The sequence below is a fragment of the Halichoerus grypus genome, chromosome 1 (genome assembly GCF_964656455.1).
Source record: "Halichoerus grypus chromosome 1, mHalGry1.hap1.1, whole genome shotgun sequence".
NCBI lineage: Eukaryota > Metazoa > Chordata > Mammalia > Carnivora > Phocidae > Halichoerus > Halichoerus grypus.
In genome coordinates, this window is record NC_135712.1 from 143,741,296 (window position 1) to 143,761,203 (window position 19,908).

At 42.3% G+C, this 19,908-nt stretch overlaps 1 protein-coding gene across 2 annotated transcripts in view; it reads left to right on the forward strand.

Annotated features, from left to right (window-relative positions):
* Window positions 1–19,908, forward strand: part of GPD1L (glycerol-3-phosphate dehydrogenase 1 like) — an 80,510-nt gene that overhangs the window by 25,089 nt on the left and 35,513 nt on the right. For both annotated transcript variants that reach the window (XM_078072749.1, XM_036078866.2), the window contains exons 3-4: window positions 5,551–5,691; window positions 7,234–7,372. In XM_078072749.1, the coding sequence (XP_077928875.1) occupies window positions 5,551–5,691; window positions 7,234–7,372 (280 nt within the window). The remainder of the gene's footprint in view (window positions 1–5,550; window positions 5,692–7,233; window positions 7,373–19,908) is intronic.

Sequence of the window (19,908 nt, forward strand, 5' to 3'; positions counted from 1 at the left end):
CAATTTGAATACCTTTTATTTCTTTTTGTTGTCTGATTGCTGTTGCTAGGACTTCTAGTACTATGTTGAACAATAGTGGCGAGAGTGGACATCCTTGACATGTTCCTGATCTTAAGGAAAAGGCTCTCAGCTTTTCCCCATTGAGGATGATATTCGCTGTGGGTTTTTCATAGATGGATTTTATGAACTTGAGGAATGTTCCCTCTATCCCTATACTCTGAAGAATTTTAATCAGGAAAGGATGTTGTACTTCGTCAAATGCTTTTTCTGCATCAATTGAGAGGACCATATGGTTCTTCTCTCTCCTCTTATTAATGTGTTCTATCACATTGATTGATTTGCGAATGTTGAACCACCCGTGCATCCCGGGTATAAATCCCACTTGGTCGTGGTAGATGATCCTTTTAATGTATTGTTGGATCCTATTAGCTAGGATTTTGTTGAGGATTTTGGAATCCATATTCATCAGGGTTATCAGTCTGAAATTCTCCTTTTTGATGGGGTCTTTGCCTGGTTTGGGGATTAAGGTAATGCTGGCCTCATAGAATGAGTTTGGAAGTTTTCCTTCTATTTTTTGAAACAGCTTCAGTAAAATAGGTACTATTTCTTCTTTGAATGTTTGGTAGAATTCCCCAGGGAATCCATCAGGCCCTGGACTCTTGTTTTTTGGGAGGTTTTTGATCACTGCTTCAATCTCGTTACTGGTTATTGGCCTATTCAGGTTGTCAATTTCTTCCTGTTTCAGTCTTGGCAGCTTATAGGTTTCCAGGAAGGCCTCCATTTCATCCAGATTGCTCAGTTTATTGGCATATAGTTGTTGATAATAATTTCTAATAATTGTTTCTATTTCCTTGGTGTTAGTTGTGATCTCTCCCCTTTCATTCATAATTTTAATTTAATTTGGGTCCTTTCTTTCTTCTTTGGGATAAGTCTGGCCAGTGGTTTATCAATCTTATTAATTCTTTCAAAGAACCAACTTCTAGTTTCGTTGATCTGATCTATTGTGTTTCTGGTTTCTAATTCATTGATTTCTGCTCTAATTTTAATTATTTCTCTTCTAATGCGTGGCTTAGGCGTCGTTTGTTGCTTTTTCTCTAGTTCTTTAAGGTGTAGAGTTAGTTGGTGAATTCGGGATTTTTCTATTTTTTTGAGTGAGGCTTGGATGGCTATGTATTTCCCCCTTAGGACCGCCTTTGCAGTATCCCATAGGTTTTGGACCGATGTGTTTTTGTTCTCATTGATTTCCATGAATTGTTTAAGTTCTTCTTTGATTTCTTGGTTGACCCAAACATTCTTGAACAGAGTGGTCTTTAGCTTCCAAGTGTTTGAATTTCTGCCAAATTTTTTCTTGTGATTGAGTTCCAGTTTTAGAGCATTGTGATCTGAGACTATGCAGGGAATAATCTCAATCTTTTGGTATCGGTTGAGACCTGATTTGTGACCCAGTATATGGTCTATTCTGGAGAAAGTTCCATGTGCACTCGAGAAGAATGAGTATTCTGTTGTTTTAGGGTGGAATGTTCTGTAAATATCTATGAGGTCCATCTGGTCCAATGTGTCATTCAAAGCTCTTGTTTCCTTGTTGATTTTCTGCTTAGATGACCTGTCCATTGCTGAAAGTGGAGTATTGAGGTCTCCTACAATTAACGTATTGTTATCAATATGACTCTTTATTTTGGTTAACAGTTGGCTTATGTAGATGGCTGCTCCCATGTTGGGGGCATAGATATTTACAATTGTTAGATCTTCTTGTTGGATAGACCCTTTAAGAATGATATAGTGTCCTTCGGTGTCTCTTATTTCAGACTTTAGTTTAAAATCTAATTTGTCTGATATAAGAATTGCTACCCCAGCTTTCTTTTGAGGTCCGCTGGCATGGAAGATGGATCTTCATCCCTTCACTTTCAGTCTGGATGTATCTTTAGGTTCAAAATGAGTCTCTTATAGGCAGCATATGGATGGGTCCTGTCTTTTTATCCAATCTGCAACCCTGTGCTGTTTTATGGGAGCGTTTAGGCCATTCACGTTGAGAGTGATTATTGAAAGATATGAATTAATTGTCATCATGTTGCCTGTGAAGACGTTGTTTTTATAGATTGTCCCTGTAAATTTCTGTTGTAGATCACTCTTGGGGTCTTTCTCCTTTTATAGAACCCCCTTAATATTTCTTGCAGGGCCGGCTTAGTGGTCACATATTCTTTCAGTTTCTGCTGGTCGTGGAAGCTCTGCATCTCTCCATCCATTCTAAATGAAAGCCTTGCCGGATAAAGTATTCTTGGCTGCATGTTCTTCTCATTTAGTACCCTGAATATGTCTTGCCAGGCCTTTCTGGCTTGCCAGGTCTCTGTGGATAGGTCTGACGTTATTCTGATGTTCCTCCCTCTGTACGTAAGGAATCTCTTCCCCCTAACTGCCCTTCAGATGGTTTCCTTGGTTCTAAGATTTGCAAGTTTTACTATTACATGCCGGGGTGTTGGCCTGTTTTCCTTCATCTTAGGAGGGGTCCTCTCTGCCTCTAGGACTCGAATGTTTGTTTCATTCCCCAGGTTAGGGAAGTTCTCAGCTACGATTTGCCCAAATACATCTTCTAGTCCTCTCTCTCTCTCCACTCCCTCCAGGATTCCAATTATTCTGACATTGGAACGCTTCATGGTGTCACTTATTTCTCTGATTCTATTTTCGTGGATTCTGAGTTGTTTTTCCCTGGCCTCCTTTTTTCCCTTTTTATCTATTATATTGTCTTCCAGGTCGCTTATTCGTTCTTCTGCCTCAGTTACCCTAGGTGTTAGATTATCTAGATTGGATTGGATCTCATTGATAGCATTTTTAAGTTCTGCCAATTCAGCTTTCGTTTCTGCCCTTAGAGACTCTATGTTGCCATTAATTGATTTCTCCATTCTAGCCATTGTCTTCACAATTGCTAGCCTGAATTCCATCTCTGACATCTTGGTTATATCTGCATCCATTTGTAAATCTGCAGCATAAGTCATAATATCTGATTCTTTTCTATTTTGGGGGCTCCTCCTCCTAGTCATTCTGTTGATGGGTGTTTGAGGGAATGTATAGAGTCCAAATTATTGACCAGAACCCAAGCAAGATGCACCTGTTTTCTTGGGACCTTAGGGTTGCTGGCCTCTTGTTTTCCCAGCCTGTCTTCTGCGGGAGGGGCCTGCCGTGCTGTTACTCAGGCAATCCTGTTTGGGCAGAGTTGCCCTGCCCCCCCTGTCGTGGGGGATGGGCTCAGCGGGAATCAGTCTTTGGGGCTTTTGTTCTCTGGCGCCTTTCCCTGGCGGCTTTCCGCGTCTCTTCCGCGAGTCAGAGCAGAAGAGACCGTTTCCAACCCTCTGCCTCAGAGCAGAGAGACCACAGTCTGTTCTTCAGTGAGCTCTCCAGGCCACACTGTCTCCGTTTCTGTCCGTGCTGCTATAAACTGCAGCGGCCTGGGTTGTGCGCCCCTCTGCAGCGCTCCCAGTCCTGCCTCCAGGTCGGGGCGCGTCTCTGCCCTTTGTGCTTCTAAAACCGCCAGCCGCTCCCAGTTCACGCTCTCGCGCGACCCCGCTGCTTCGGTTTCCGTCCGGGGGCTGCAGTTCCTGGGTGTAACCCCGCCCGCTCCGGGTTTCTGCCCCGGGGGCTGCAGTTCCTGGGTGCGACCCCGCTGCTCCGGGTTTCCACCCTGGGGGCTGCCCTAAAGTCCTTTCCCGACGCTACCGGTCAGCGAGTCTGTGCCCCGTCCGCAGCACGCGAGGCTGTCGCTCACTGGCGGTGTAGGATCCCCACGGCCAGGCACCCTCCCGCTGCCGTTTATCCTCTACATCTGCCCGCGGAATCAGGGCTCCCTGCTTCGTACCTCAAAACCAACCACCTGCGATATTCTGTTTGTAGAGATCCAGATCTTCTTACACCTCAGGCTGGTTTCGTGGGTGCTCAGGGTGGTCTGGTAGATATCCAGCTCAATTCCGGGGACCAGTTGAAATAGGGTCCCCTACTCCTCCGCCATCTTTCTGGATCACCCGACATTTATGGTATTAATGACGTGTTAATGATGTCAGGGACTCTTTTTATCCCACTGTTCTGCCATCTCAGCATTTGGTTTCTTCCTCATAGTCCAAGATGACTGTCTGAACTCCAGCCATCTCTTCACATTCCCTCTGGCAAAAGAAGGAGGAAAGGCCTCCAAGGACATTTCCCAGAGGTCACACACAGCACTTCTATGGACACCCCGTGGGTCAGAACTGAATCACATGGGGCACCTAACTGCAAGGGAGGATGAGGAACGTAGCCTTCCTTCTGAGCATTTATGAGACTAGCACCAAACTGGGGCCTTCTCATGCTGAGGAGGAAGGGGAGAATGGACCTTGAGCAACAGTGAGCAGTCTCTGCGAGAGACCATGTGCCCCCATGTTCTCACTAGTTGCCCTCACCTCTGCCTCTGAGTGTGTGTGTGTGTGTATGCGTTTCTCTGCCCATGTTAAATTCTTTTTTTTTTTAAGATTTTATTTATTTAATTGACAGAGACACAGTGAGAGAGGGAACACAAGCAGGGGGAATGGGAGAGGGAGAAGCAGGCTTCCCGCCGAGCAGGGAGCCCAATGCGGGGCTCAATCCCAGGGCTCTGGGATCATGACCTGAGCCGAAGGCAGACACTTAACGACTGAGCCACCCAGGCGCCCCTGCCCATGTTAAATTCTAAAACCCATCTTCATATTTATCTGAAGGAAAGAAATCACCATAAGAGCTGACATGTACTGAGTGCATACCAGGTGTGAAACGTGATCTATATCACTTACTCTTCAAGAGAGTGCTCTCCAAGTGCTTTACCTAGGAGAGTTTAGCATGGGACTGTTTACAGAGGTGTGGGCAGAGTGGAGAGAACCAAAAGGGCTTCCTGGAGTGTCCAGAGTTTAGCAACGGCAGGAAATCATAACCACCCCTGAAAGGGCAAGGGGACAGACTAGTGTCACCAAACCAGCCTGACCAGAGCTTTGAGACATAGAAGAGAGGCTGCCTGTCAGGAGGTAGAACTGTAGAATGAAGCCAAGCCAGCATCCCTGTGAGCCTGGGCCATAATGGCCCCAGGAGGCTGATACATACCTGACCTGTCTCTCCTCCCACCTTGGATCTCCTAACAGCATCCCACTTTGGCTGAGGCCAACTGGAAGGCAGAGAGCAAGGGCCCCCAGCGAAAACGGTCCACAGAAAGCAGCTCCTTGGGGAACACAGCAAGGCAAAGAAGGGCAGAAAATGGATTGAGAGATTGGGAGAACAGCAGAGAACAACCCACACAGTATTAGGACTCCTTTTTTCAGGTAGGGAAACTGAGGCATGGAGAAGCTAAGTCACTTGCCCAGCTGGTAAGCAAGAGGCAGGATTCTGCTAGCTTCGGATGTGTCCTGAAGGGGAAGGCCAAGCCCACAGCACATTTGCCTTTCCTGTCTGTCTGCACAGTACTCTGCACACAGTAGGCGTCTGATAAATGGTCAGTGAATGAAATCATTGGGAGAGGCATATTTTGGTGTAGGAGTAACTGTTTCCTCCTCCTTGTCATTGCAGGTTGCTGTCCCAAACCTCAGTGAGGCCGTGCAGGATGCAGACCTGCTGGTGTTTGTCATTCCCCACCAGTTCATTAACAGAATCTGTGACGAGATCACCGGGAGAGTGCCCAAGGAAGCGCTAGGAATCACCCTCATCAAGGTAACTGGCCGGTGACCCCAGGCAGAACAAGCATCGCTGGGCTGGACGTCAGTTATGGGGGAGATTTATTTCCTCTCACTTCCATCTGTTAGAAATAGGAGCGGAAAGGGAGGTTATGGCAGTTTTTTGTTTTCTGGTTTTTTTAAAGATGCCTGGAAGGTAATCAGTAACACACATCGCAGGAGCTCAGGAGCTCAGCTGAGCCCCACTTCAGGCGAGGGCTGCTTTCTATCACAGCGGCTTTGAGCAGTGGCAGTGATGTGAGAATGGGCTCCTCCTGACGAGCCTTGCTGTCAGAAAGAACCTGTCCAGGACATGGTTCTCAGCCTGCGTTGTGGAAATCACTGGTGGTTTGTGTTGCTGGAAATTGCATCCTTGTTAGTTTCCACTCCTGGGTATACTCCCTAAAGGGAGTTTTTAACCAGAAGTCCACAAACCACCCCCACAGGTCCCTAGACAGAATTCAGGAGGTTCCTGGACTTAAATGTGGGGAGAAAAACTACATTTTTATTCATTGTAACTTCTAACTGAAATGAGCGTTGCTCTCGTGTATGAATGCCAGCCACAGGCCAGACTTGCCATAACAGTCTGTGGCCCTGTTATCAATAGAAATCCCAGGTATTTTCATGCCACTTTATAATGGCTCCAAGTTATCTGAAGGTATCATTTATGCTGATCACGACCTTGAAATTATGGTAATTGTTAAACCTGCCAAATCATCTTTTTCTAATTGCATTAATAAAACAGCACGTATATTACTTTGTCATAAATTTGTGTGTTTTTTTAAAACACTTTGATAACTATGTTTCAATGTAATCGGCTTCCTGGGTAATCTCATGCATTTTGCTTTATGCATATGAAATTCTGAGAATGAGTCCATAAAACTTCACAAGACTGCCCTGTGTGAGGGCCACATCATAAAAAAGGTTAAGAACCCCTCGAGAGACTTTGTTCTCTCGAGTGGTTCATAGATGAGTGTTTATGAAAGCAAACTTGAACAACTTACATGTCAGTTATAAGTACAATGGATAAATGAATAGTGGCCTTTCGTTTTGGAATACAACACAGTGGTAAATAGAAACACACCAGAACATTCATGCAGCCACATGGGTGAGTCTCTAAAATGATAGGGTAGCACCAAACAGTACCTCATGGGTGAATGGTACAATTTCACTTACAGGCTTTCAAAAGCAGGCATAATGGCATAACATCTTGTTTAGGGATAGCTTTATGTGGCAAAATGGTCAAGAGCAGAAGGGAGCGGTGCGTACAGCCCACAGGATAGTGGTTTACCCTGGTGGGGGTGTGGACCAGTAGCGAGAAGGAGGACGGACTTGGGGAGGGACATATGGGACTTCAGTGGTATACGTCACGTTCTGGGTGGACGTCATTTTCTTTCCGTTTTATTGTTATCCTTTCAACGGTGCAGACATGGTATGTATGTTACTCTTGTAAGAGCTCTTTTTCAAGTAACAGAGTGACTGTGGCATGCCTCATTCACTTGGTGGTTTGAGTTCCCCTAACTTGTTGACATCCTTACAGGGCATAGACGAGGGTCCGGAGGGGCTGAAGCTCATTTCCGACATCATCCGGGAGAAGATGGGCATTGATGTCAGCGTGCTCATGGGAGCCAACATTGCCAGTGAAGTGGCTGCAGAGAAGTTTTGTGAGACCACCATCGGTGAGGTTGGCTGGGTGGGGAGCCTTGGGAGCCCGGACATTCAGTGTTTTAAAAGCACATTTGCCATTTCTGGTATCTTCTGTAGTGGACTCTTCCTCAGGTAGATATTCAGTGGGGTGGGGATTTAATGTAAGGAAGTCAACAGCCTCCAGAATCAAAGTAAAGGCAAGGAGACCATTTGGACCTCCCATGAGCCGATAATGAATTATCAAGGTTAAACACAAAAAATGCAAAGTGGCTTATACTGAGAAGCAGGTGATGACATCCATGTAGGGGCTGCCTGGCCTTAGAAAACCCAGATTTTTTTTTTTTTTTTTTTTTTACTCACAAATGCCAGTATCTGGATCCTCATTGGATTCCAGTGCTATCTAAAAATTGGAATGATAAAAATTGGTGGGAATGATCCCTGTTTTCAGGTGAATAATCCAAAACTCAGTGAATAAGTTACCTGCCCCAAGGTCACATAGCCAATTTAGAACTCAGGCATGAACTTGGCCATCTTGTTTCCTAAATTAGAAAGCTCTTTCTACTCTTACACAACATTGGTATTGTGAAGATTTCCGCTTCTTTTAAAAAGGGCTTTGAAATTCTCATGTGCCCATGTACCATATTAAAATACTGATAGAAAAGTAATATTGCTATCTTTGCACATGCTTTGCAAAAGTTTGAGTTTACTTACCACCTTACTTCTACCCTTGTGAAACATAGCAGCAATGTGCATGATTTCTCCTTGCAGCTTTGTAAAAGGAAGCTCTCAGAGAAGTCAGGCTCTTTTCAGGAAGATAGAATGCGTGGGAAAAGGTAGCTCCTGACTTTCATACACGCCTGCAAGTTAGGACATTTTTACTTCTTTTGCTTATTTCTCTTTTTCTTTTAATTACATAGATATTGTGGAAAATAGGGATGATCAAAAGAAAACCATTTCTTACATTTAATTTCCATTTTTTTCTGCGTGTGCAAACTATTAATGTACGTTTATATAAGTTACATACTGTTTTATAATTGCTTTATTTACTTAATATATAACAACTTTCGAAGTCTGTCAACATCTTCATAGCTAGATAGTATTCCATCAACAATCCCATATATCTGGGCACTTAAAACTTTTTTTTGTTTTGTTTTGAGAAATACTATCTGTGGAGAACAGAGGTATCACAAATAATATAATGAAGAAAACAAAATGGACTATAGTCAACCCAGGTTGATATTTATAAAAATGATACATATAGACACAGGTAAGAAAATTCAAACAGTATGAGAATTAAGATTGTGACTTCTCGACCTTGGGAACATGGTGGAGCAGGAGGACCCTGAGCTCACCCCGTCCCACATGTACAACTAGATACCATCCACATCCAAGTCAGTAAACCGGAGAGGGATCCAAAGATGGGCAGAACGAACTTCACAGCGAAATAGAAGAAGCTGCATCTGACAGGTTAGGAAGGTCAGAAAGGCGGAGGGAGGCTGCCCACAGGAGGGAGGGAGCTGTGTGCATGAAGAGGGCAGAGAAACGAGCCGTCGTACCAGGGAGCTCACATGGAAACACTAATCCCCATAACATCTGGCTTCAAGAACCAGAGGGGCTGAATTCCGTGAGTTTGTAAGAACAAGTGAGACTCGATCCTGGCACTTTGGAGGTCAGCTGACTCAGCACTGGGCCAGCCTGGAAGGTGAGTGAGAGCTGGGTTGCTACCCTTAAAGAGACAGCAGCCTGAGTGGAGAGGCAACGTAAAAATAGCAGTTTACACAATGCTGGGGGCAGACAGGAGACAGATCTGATCATATTGATTTTGGAGCATGTTGGGGGACTTCTCTGCAAATGAGGGCTCTGACAGGCGCCATTTTTTGCCTCCACCCCCAACATAAACACAGAGCTACAGGTGAAAGGCAGGGCTGCACAGATACTGTAGCCTCTGCCCCAGGGCTCAGGGCAAATTAAAGTATGTGCGCTGCCCAGCCACCGGGTGCATAGCTGTCTCCTCACGTAGCCCCCAGCCACCACACCGTGCTCAGCTGCATGCCCCCGGATACCATCACATACCATGCCATGTGCCCCCAGCCACCATTACACACTGGGCTCAGCTACACCCAACCATCATCACACGCTTTGCCCAGCCTCACGCCCCCGGCCACCCCTGTGGGCAGCTCCCAGCCACGGTGGCACTTCGGGGGATCTGGCATAGGACTAGAGACACAAGACAAATTTTGCTAACACCACCACCCCGCTCCCAAGTTCCCCAGTGGGTATGTCCCCTCAGAGCTGGCCTGACTGGGTCCCACTAACACCAGAGAGAGCAAGCACAGCCCACAACAGGCAGAGAATCAGTGCCGACAACTGCACTGAAAGGAAAAGTGACTCAGACATGACAGCAGGACATAAGCAACACACACAGGATGCTCTCCTGAAGTGCCAGGTTCTGGTGAACAGGGGATATGCACTGCAGGGACTCCAGAACCTCCTCTGCATAGAGTCACTGCATGCAAGAGAGAAGACACAGCTGACTTTCTTTACGCACAGAGAAAGGCAGAGAGAGAGAGGCAGACAAACTGAGGAGACAGAGAAATGAAATGAAAATGAAAGAAGAGGACAAGGCCACGGCCAGAGATTAAGCAAAATAGTACAAGTAACTTGCCTGATAGAGAATTTAGAGCAGTGATCCTAAGGATCCTCACTGGACTTGAGAAGAGTGGAAGACATGAATGAGATGCTTAATGCAGTGATAAGGAATAACATAGCAGAGATAAAGGGCTCAATAAATGAAATGGGAAACATGCCTGATGGAATGAGCAGCAGGATAGAAGAAACAGAGGAACGAATTAGTGACCTGGAAATGGAAAGTATTCAAGCTGAACAAAAGAGAGAGAAAAGAATTATGCAAAAGGAGAATAGACTTAGAGAACTTAGTGACTCCATTAAATATAATAACATTTGTATTATAGGAGTCTCAGAAGAAGAGAGAGAAAAGGGGGCAGAAATTTTATTTGAAGAAATAATGGCTAAAAACTTTCCTAATCTGGGGGAAGGAAACAGATATCCAAATCCAGAAGGCACTGAGAACCCCCATCAAAATCAACAAAAGCAGGGGTGCCTGGGTGGCAGTTAAGTGTCTGACTCTTGGTTTTGGCTCAGGTTATGATCTCAGTGTCATGAGATCAAGCCCTGCATCTGGCTCTGTGCTCAGTGCAGAGTCTGCTTGAGATTCTCTCTCTCCTTCTCCCTTTGCCCCTCCCCCTGCTCGCTCACTCTCCTCTCTCTCTCTCTAAAACAAATAATCTTTTTTAAAAAATCAACAAAAGCAGATCCACACCAAAACATATTGTGATTAAATTTGCAAAATAAAGTGATAAAAAAAATCTTAAAAGCAGCAAGATAAAAGAAGTCAGTAACTTACAAGGGAAAACGCATAAGGCTAACAGAAAATTTTCAACAGAAACTTGGCAAGCCAGAAGGGAGTGGCATGATATATTCAAAGTGCTGAATGGGAAAAATCTGCGGCTAAAACTAAAGGAGTTTGTGACCACTAAACCAGCCTTGCAAGAAATATTAAAGGGGACCCTTTGAGTGGAAAAGAGAGACCAAAAGTGACAGTATAAAGGGAGGAAACACAAAAGCAGGAAAAATGAACATTTCTGTAAAAAATCAGTCAAGGAACTCAAGAAAAAAAGGATATAAAATATAGTAACATACCTAAAACATAGGGAGAAGAGGAGAAAAGAATATGTTCAAACTTAAACAACTATCAACATAATATAGACTGCTATATGCAGAAGACGCTATATACAAACCTGATGGTAACCATATATCAAAAACCACTAATAAATATGGAAAGAATAAAGAGAAAGAAATCCAAATATATCATTGAGGAAAATCAGCAAAACATGAAAGAAAGACAATAAAGGATCAGAGAAAATCTTCAGAAACAACCACAAAACAAGTAATAAAATAGCAATAAATACATATCTGTTATTACTTTGGATGTAAATGGACTAAAAGCTCCAATCAAAAGTCATAGGGTATCAGAATGGATTAAAAAAAAAAAAAGACCCATGTATTGCTGCCTACAAAAGACTCATTTTAGACTTAAAGACATCTCAGATTGAAAGTGAGGGGATGGAGAATCATGTATCCTGCAAATGGATGTCAAAAGAAAGCTGGAGTAGCAATACTTATATCAGACAAAATAGACTTTAAAACAAAGACTGTAAGAAGAGACAAAGAAGGACATTATAATCTTAAAGGGGACAATCCAACAAGAAGATATAGCAATTGTAATTATTTATGCACCCAACATAGGAGCACCCAAATATATAAAACAGTTAATAACAATCACAAAGGAAATAATAATAATACAGTAATAGTAGGGGACTTTAACACCCCTACTTACATCAATGGACAGATCATCTAAACAAAATCAACAAGGAAACAATGGCTTTGAATGACATACTGGAACAGATGGATTTAACAGATATATTCAGAACATCCCATCCTAAGACAGCAAAATACACATTCCTTTCAAGTACACATGGAGCATTCTCTAGAATAGATCACATATTAGCCCACAAAACAGGCCTCAACAAATAGAAGAAGATTAAGTCATACCATGTACCTTTTCTGACCACAACACTATGAAACTAGAAGTCAACCACAAGAAAAAATATGGAAAGACCACAAATACATGGAGGTTAAATAACATGCTACTTAATAATGAATGGGTACACCAGGAAATCAAAGAAGAAATAAAAAGATACATGGATACAAATGAAAATGAAAACAAAATAGTCCAAAACCTTTGGGATGCAGCAAAAACGGTCTTAAAAGGGAAGTAAATAGCAATACAGGCCCAGCTCAAGAAGCAAGAAAAAAATCTCAAATAAACAACATAAACTTACACCTAAAGGATCTAGAAAAAGAACAACCAACAAAACCTAAAACCAGCAGAAGGAAGGAAATAATAAAGATTAGAGCAGAAATAAATGATGTAGAAACTAAAAAAAAAGAAAAAAAATAGAACAGATCAATGAAACCAGAAGCTGGCTCTTTGAAAAAAAAATAATAAAATTGATAAACCTCTAGCCAGACTTACCAAGAAAAAAAGAGAAATGACACAAATAAAATCACAAATGAGAGAGGAGAAATAACAACCACAACAACACAGAAATAACAAACAATTAGAAGAGAACATTATGAAAAACTATATGCCAACAACCTGGAAGAAATGGATAAATTTCTAGAAACATAAACTATCAAAACTGAAACAGGAATAAGGAGAAAACTTGGACAGACCAATAACCAGCAAAGAAATTGAAACAAATAAAAAAATTCACAACAAATAAATGTCTAGGACCAGATGGTTTCACAGGTGAATTCTACCAAACATTTAAAGAAGAGTTGATGCATATTCTTCTCAACCTATATTAAAAAAAAAAAAAATACAAGAGGAAGGAAAACTTCCAAATTCATTCTGTGAGGCCAGTATTTCCCTGGTACCAAAACCAAACAAAGATACCACTAAAAAAGAGAACTACAGGCCAATATCCCTGATGAACATAGATGCAAAAATTCTCAACAAAATACTAGCAAACCAAATTCAACAGTACATTAAACAAATTGTTCACCACGATCAAGTGAGATTTATTCCTGGGTTGCAGGGTTGGTTCATTATTTGCGAAAGGATAAGAACCATATGATCATTTCAATAGATGCCAAAAAAAGCATTCAACAAAGCACAACATCTATTCATGATAAAAACCCTCACAAAGTAGGTTTAGAGGGAACATGCCTCAACATAATAAAGGCCATATATGAAAAACACACAGCTAACATCATCCTCAATGGGGAAAAATTGAGAGCTTTTCCCCTAAGATCAGGAACAAGACAAGGGTGTTCACCTTTACCACTTTTATGCAACATAGTACTGGAAGTCCTAGCCACAGCAAGCAGACAAGAAAAATAACACGAAACCAAATCAAACTTTGATGATTTGCAGATGACATGCTACTGTATATAGAAAACCTGAAAGACTCCACCAGAAAACTGGTAGAACTGATAAATGACTTCAATAAAGTTGCAGGATACAAAATCAGTGTACAGAAATCTGTTGCATTTCTATACACCGATAATGAAGCAGTAGAAAGAGAAATTAAGAAAGCAATCCCATTTATAATTGCTCTAAAAATAATAAGATACCTAGGAATAAACCTAACCAGAGAGGTGAAAAACCTGTATTCTGAAAACTATATGACACTGATGAAAGGAATTGAAGATGACACAAAGAATGGAAAAACATTCCATGCTCATAGATTGGAAGAGCAAATATTGTTAAAATGTCTATACTACCCAAAGCAATCTACATATTCAATGGAATCCCTATCAAGATACCAACAACATTTTTCACAGAACTAGAATAAACAATCTTAAAATTTGTATGGAACCACAAAAGACCCCAAATAGCCAAAATAATCTTGAAAAAGTAAAGCAAAGCTGGAGGAATCACAATCCTGGACTTAAGTTATATTACAAAGCGGTAGTAATCAAATGAGTATGGTATTAATACAAAAATAGACAAAGATCAATGGAACAGAATAGAAAATCCCAAAATAAACCCACAATTACAGGGCCAATTAATCTGACAAAGCAGGAAAGAATATCCAATGGGAAAAAGTCTCTTCAACAAACAGTTTTGGGAAAACTTGAGAGCAACATGCAAAAGAATGAAACTGGACCACTTTCTTACATCATACACAAAAATCAATTCTTAAAGACCTCTAAATGTGAGACCTGAAACCATAAAAATCCTAGAAGAGAGCATAGGCAGTAACTTCTTTGACATCGGCCATAGCAGCTTTTTTCTGGATATGTCTCCTGAGGCAAGGGAAACAAAAGGAAAAATAAACTATTGGGACTACATCAAAATAAAAAGCTTCTACACAGTGAAGGAAACAATCAACTAAGCAAAAAGGCAACCTACAGAACGGGAGAAGATATTTGCAAATGACATATCAGGTAAAGGGTTAGTATCCAAAATATATAAAGAACCTACAGCACTCAACACCCAAAACCAAATAATCCAATTGAAAAAAGGAGCAGAAGACTTGAACAGATATTTCTTCAAAGAAGACATCCAGATGGCCAACAGACACATGAAAAGATGTTCAATATCACTTATCATCAGGGAAATCAAAACTACAATGGGATATCACCTCACACCTGTCAGAATGGCTAAAATCAACAACACAAGAAACAACAGTGTTGGCAAGGATGTGGAGAAAGGGGAACCATCTTGCACCATTAGTGGGAATGCAAACTGGTGCAACTACTGTGGAAAATAGTATGAAGGTTCCTCAAAAAGTTCAAAATACAGGGAGCCTGGGTGGTTCAGTCGGTTAAACGTCTGACTTTGTGTTTTGGCTCAGGTTATGATCTCAGGGTTGTGAGATAGAGCCCTGCATCTGGCTCCACGCTGAGCTGGTGGGATCTGCTTGAGATTCTTTCCCACTCTACCCACCCCCCCCAAAATAAAGAAAATCTTAAAAAAAAAAAAAGTTAAAAATAGAACTACTCTACAATCCAACAATCACTCCTGGGTATTTACCCTAAAAATATAAGAACACTAATTCAAAGGTATATATGCACCCCTATGTTTATAGCAGCATTATTTATAATAGGCAAGTTATGGAAGCAGCCCAAGTGTCCATAGATTGATGAATGGACAAAGATGTGACACACACACACACACACACACACACACACACACACACACACACACACAATGGAATATTACTCAGCCATAAAAAAGAATGAACTCTTGCCATTTGCAACAACATGGATGGATGGAGCTAGAAAGTATTATGCTAAGTAAAATAAGTCAGCAGAAGATAAATGCCATATGATTTCAGTCATGTGGTATTTACAAAACAAACAAAAAACAAGCAAAGGGAAAAAATAAGAGACAAATCAAGAATCAGACTCTTAATTATAGAGAACAAACTGATAGTTACCAGAGGAGCGGTGGGTGGGGGAAATGGGTAAATGGATGATAGAGATTAAGGAGGGCACTTGTGATGAGCACCGGGTGATGTATGGAAGTGTTGAATCACTATATCGTACACCTAAAACTAAATATAAAACTGTATGTTAACTAACTAGAATTAAAAACTTTTTAAAAAGTTAAAAACAAAAACCCACAGCAAATCTTAAGGTATCTACTAAGAAAATCGAGATTCGGGGAGTTATAGTGACTTACCCAAGGTTATACAGCTAGTCATTGGTGGAATCAAGATTTGGATCAGGACTGTCTGACTTCAAGCTCATGGTCTTTAGATGCCATATAATAGTGTCCTTTTCAGTTGGTTCCTAACTCACCGGTGACTTGGGATCATTCCTGTGAAGGTACAAGGGCTTACCAATTTCTGTGCCCACCTCTGGAGCTCTTCTGCATGGAAAGGGGCTGGGTTCTGTTCACATAGAGATCCATGGGGTTTCCAGAAAATCACAGGCCAGCAGAGCAGGAAGGAACCTCTTGTGTCATCCAGACCATCCCCTGCTTTACAGATGAATGAGTTACACAAGATCACACAGGCAGAGGGAAATAGTCTTGAATCTGCTCTCTACCTAACCCTGCCTTAGGAAGAAATTGTGAACTTTGCTGGCAGATCTCATTTATTCATCAAATTGTTTAGCAGATTTGAGCCATTTATATAAAATCATGAGATTAGTCAATTTTAATCAAATACAGTATGAAATAGCCAAGGATAGGTCTGTTGTGCAAACATCATCCAGCCTCAATTACCAAATGGCCAGCCCCTCACGTTTATCACAAGAAGCATTAAATTTCTTATATAACTTATTTTCTATGCCAGCATTTTGAACAGTAAGAAATAAGGGAAAATGTAATCTGTTCTTGTCACAGAAATTGTTACATGAAAAAGGAAAAACACATCAAATTTCCACATGCATTCTCCAGACTGAAAACATGGTGTTCCTCCATAATAGCAATAGCATCCTTAAAAAAAAAATTGTAATTTCCCTCCCTCTTCCCAAAGGGAATCCCTGTTAGCAGTTTCTAAGTATCCTTCCAGGAAAAAAAAAAAATTGTCGTATACTAGCCTATATATAGGTTTTATTCTTTCACAGTTAATTCTTTTATCCACCTGTGATTTTAATGTAGCCTGTGAAATTATAAATTTTATTAAATTGGCAATCAGTTTTGGCAATTGGTTGGAAATGGCTGGTTGCCCTAATCATTCTGTAAGGCTGAGATACCATCTCCAATCCTTGATTGAAACCAGTGTCTACCTATAGAGTTTTGGCTAGAATTTTTATGTACCTCTAAGCCATGTTCATTGTAGGAAAGCTTCTAGTTGGGCACATTAGGCTCTTTTGTAAAGACAAATGCACAGAAGTTATGTCTCTTGCCTTCTGGCTTCTGTTATCCAATGTGTCCACTGCCTTCTCTGTGAATTGGATCACGGTTGGCAACAGTGACCTGAATTAAATGAAGTAAAACATTGAAAGGAAGATAAAACCCAAAGGTGATATTTTCTAAATTGTCTTAAATAACCTGAACTTAACCATGAGGAAATAACAGACAAGCCCAAAGTAAAAGACATGTTACAAAACAACTGGCTTGCACTCTTCAAAAATGTCAATGTCATGAAAGACAACGAAAGATTATAGAGTGTCCTGGATTAAAGAAGATTCGAGAGAGACGTGCCTGCCAAATGCAGTAGGATCCTGGGTTGGGGGAGGGAAGGTTACCATGAAAGACAGCATTGCACTAATAGGCGAGATTGGAATGTGAGTTGTATATTAGATAATTTTCCAACGTTAAATTTCCTGCATTTGATAATTGCATGGGGTTAATCCAGATCTCCTTTCTTGATGACATTAGCAACCAAGATTCAGGAGTTTTAGCCCACTGGAATCTTCTGTGGAGGAAGAAGAAAAAACAGCCTTGTTTTCCAGTAGCTTGTAAAAATACTAACTGACATGGTGAACTGTGGTGCCCCCTTGTGGTGAGAGTTCCCTCCATTCTCGGGACTGACTTCAAGAACTGGAGACTCTCACTGTCACCTCACAAATATTTTTCAAAGCCTATTATGTATCCAGCATCTGCTAGATGTCGAGGATACATAAGCTCCTTGTGGAGCTTCCAAGCACACAAACAAATATGGAATCACATACGGAAAAGAGGGTTTGAAGGTGTCCTATTACATAGGTTGATTATCTCTAAAACTTGGCTTGAAACAGAAGGGAGGTGTCCCTGTCTTTGGTTCATATTGAGTTTGGGGCCGCCCTTCCCCATGGCTGTTGGACATTACCCATTCTGGACCAGATGGTCTGGGTCTCTGCTTCCCTCATCACTACTTATGATTGGTAATAATACAGTTAGTGCTTTCTTAGCTGTGACTTAAAATAATTTTTCTTAAAGTACACCTGAGAAAAAGTGAGATCACAGTAAATCAAGCCCACCTCTCTGAGGGACACTGTGTATAATTTGCAGCCACAGAGGACCCGACAGACCCCACCTGTATCAGTGGCCAATGGAGAGTGCCCTTCTCCCTGCCTGTTTTGTCTGTCAGATTGCTCATAGCGGCGTCTCGCTTCGAGCTGTAGACAGCTGGATTAGTTACCTGAGTGAGGGGCTTGTCTGTGGTGCTCACGATCGTCCTTTGTGTTGGAGGCACTGAGGAGTGGCCCATGGTGAGGGACACAGGAGAAAGACAGTAATGAGGTCACGATGTGGAGGCTGGGGGCTAGTTTACCCAACCCAGGTGATGAAACAGTGTTGCACAGAATCACCCACATGGTCTGGTGGACTGTTTGAAAAGGAAGAGGACAGTTTGCTCAAACGGACACAGTTCTAATATTTGGAGAACTCAACCAAATAATAGATAATAGCAATGCTTGTAGAATAGAAAATGTGTTTCTAAGTGTTGGGTGTAGAGATTTTAAACATTTTATTATGGACAGTGTCTTAAAACAAACAAAAGGAGAGGCAGAACAGTGTCATGAGTCCCATGTATCCATCATCCATCTTCCACTCTCCCCTGGATTATTTTGACATTGTATAACTTACGGGTGTAATCGTAATTGTTGACAGTCATCTTTTTTTTCTTCACTGGAAGAATATAGCTCTGTGATGTTTATTTGGGTTTTGCTGGTTTATCTCGCCGCCACCCCCCCCACCCCTGCGAGGAAGCATAGCATAGAGAGTCAGAGCATGGGCCTTGGAGCCATAGTACCTGGGTTAGAATTGGGCTCTGCCTTCTGCCATGTGACCCTGGGCAAGTTGGTAAACCTCTCTGGGCCTCCTGTCTGTAAATGGGGAAATACAGTCATAAGTGTGTGTCCGCCCTCCCCATCGTTACTCTCTAGGACCTCTGTGTGCACTAATAGGCTGTTTTCACACCTGCTTCTTATTTAACCCCACAACAATCCTGAGGGTGCCATAGTATTTTACTCATGAGGAAGCTGAACCTGAAGTAGGTGAAATCAGAGGTTTGCAGACTTGTCTCCAGGAGTCGTCTGGGGAGCTTCAAAAGTTAACTGAGCCCTGCTCCACCACGGAAACTGATTTAATTGGCCTGGGATGTGGCCGGGCATTGGTATCGTTAACGATCCCCAGGTGACTGTAAGGTGCAAAGACATGTGTGGGAACACACTTGGGAACCTAGAGGCAGGCAGAGCCCCCAATACTGTAGTCCTGAGTGAGCTTTCTGCCATTTCTGTGTGCTGACGTTGGCGTGGGAGCCAGGACGTGGCTGGGAAGGTTTATCACCTGGTTTCCAGGGCCTCCCAGAGCCGAGCCCCACCCCACACCCTCACTGATCAGAGCAGATTTCACACCAGGCATTATGCGGAAAGTTTTATTTGTGTTTGTCTTAGTTTTAATCCCAAGCCCCTAAACAAAACAAAAGAAGGGAAAGTAAAAACTACAGAGCCTCCGTCCCATTCCAGGGGCTGTCTCAGGGGACAGGATGTAGCAGTAGCAAAAACCAGTATGCTTTGAATGCAGTTCCATCTTCCGATGGTCAGTCAATGAAAATAGTTGTTGTTTGTATCAGTTCTGTATTGCCATAGTGATGCTAAGTATCGATCACAGAATCTCAGTGGCATACAAAGTAAGCACAGCTAACACCTGTGGGTCCCCTGGGGGTGGGCTGCTCTGGGCCAGAGTTGCTGGGCTGGGTGGCTCTTCCCTACGGGCCCAACGGGCTAGCCAGGGAATGTTCTCTCATTGAAGGCAGAGGTACAAGGAAACCAGCCCTACTTCTGCGTGAGTGGGCTGGAAGTATCCCCTGGGTCGTGTCTGCTCATGTCCTGTTGACCAAAGCAAATCACATGACTGAGCCCAAAGTTAAGGGGTAGGGAAATATGCCCCATTTGCTTTGAGTCCAAGCACTTCACGTGGTCAAGCCTAACATGAGTGGAAGGGACTGCACTCCTCCAGTGGAAAGGACAGGGTGGGTGGTTTTGAATGGGAATCTGTTACAAATGAAAACCTGGAAGTTGCCTTCGTAAGTGTTTATGGTAG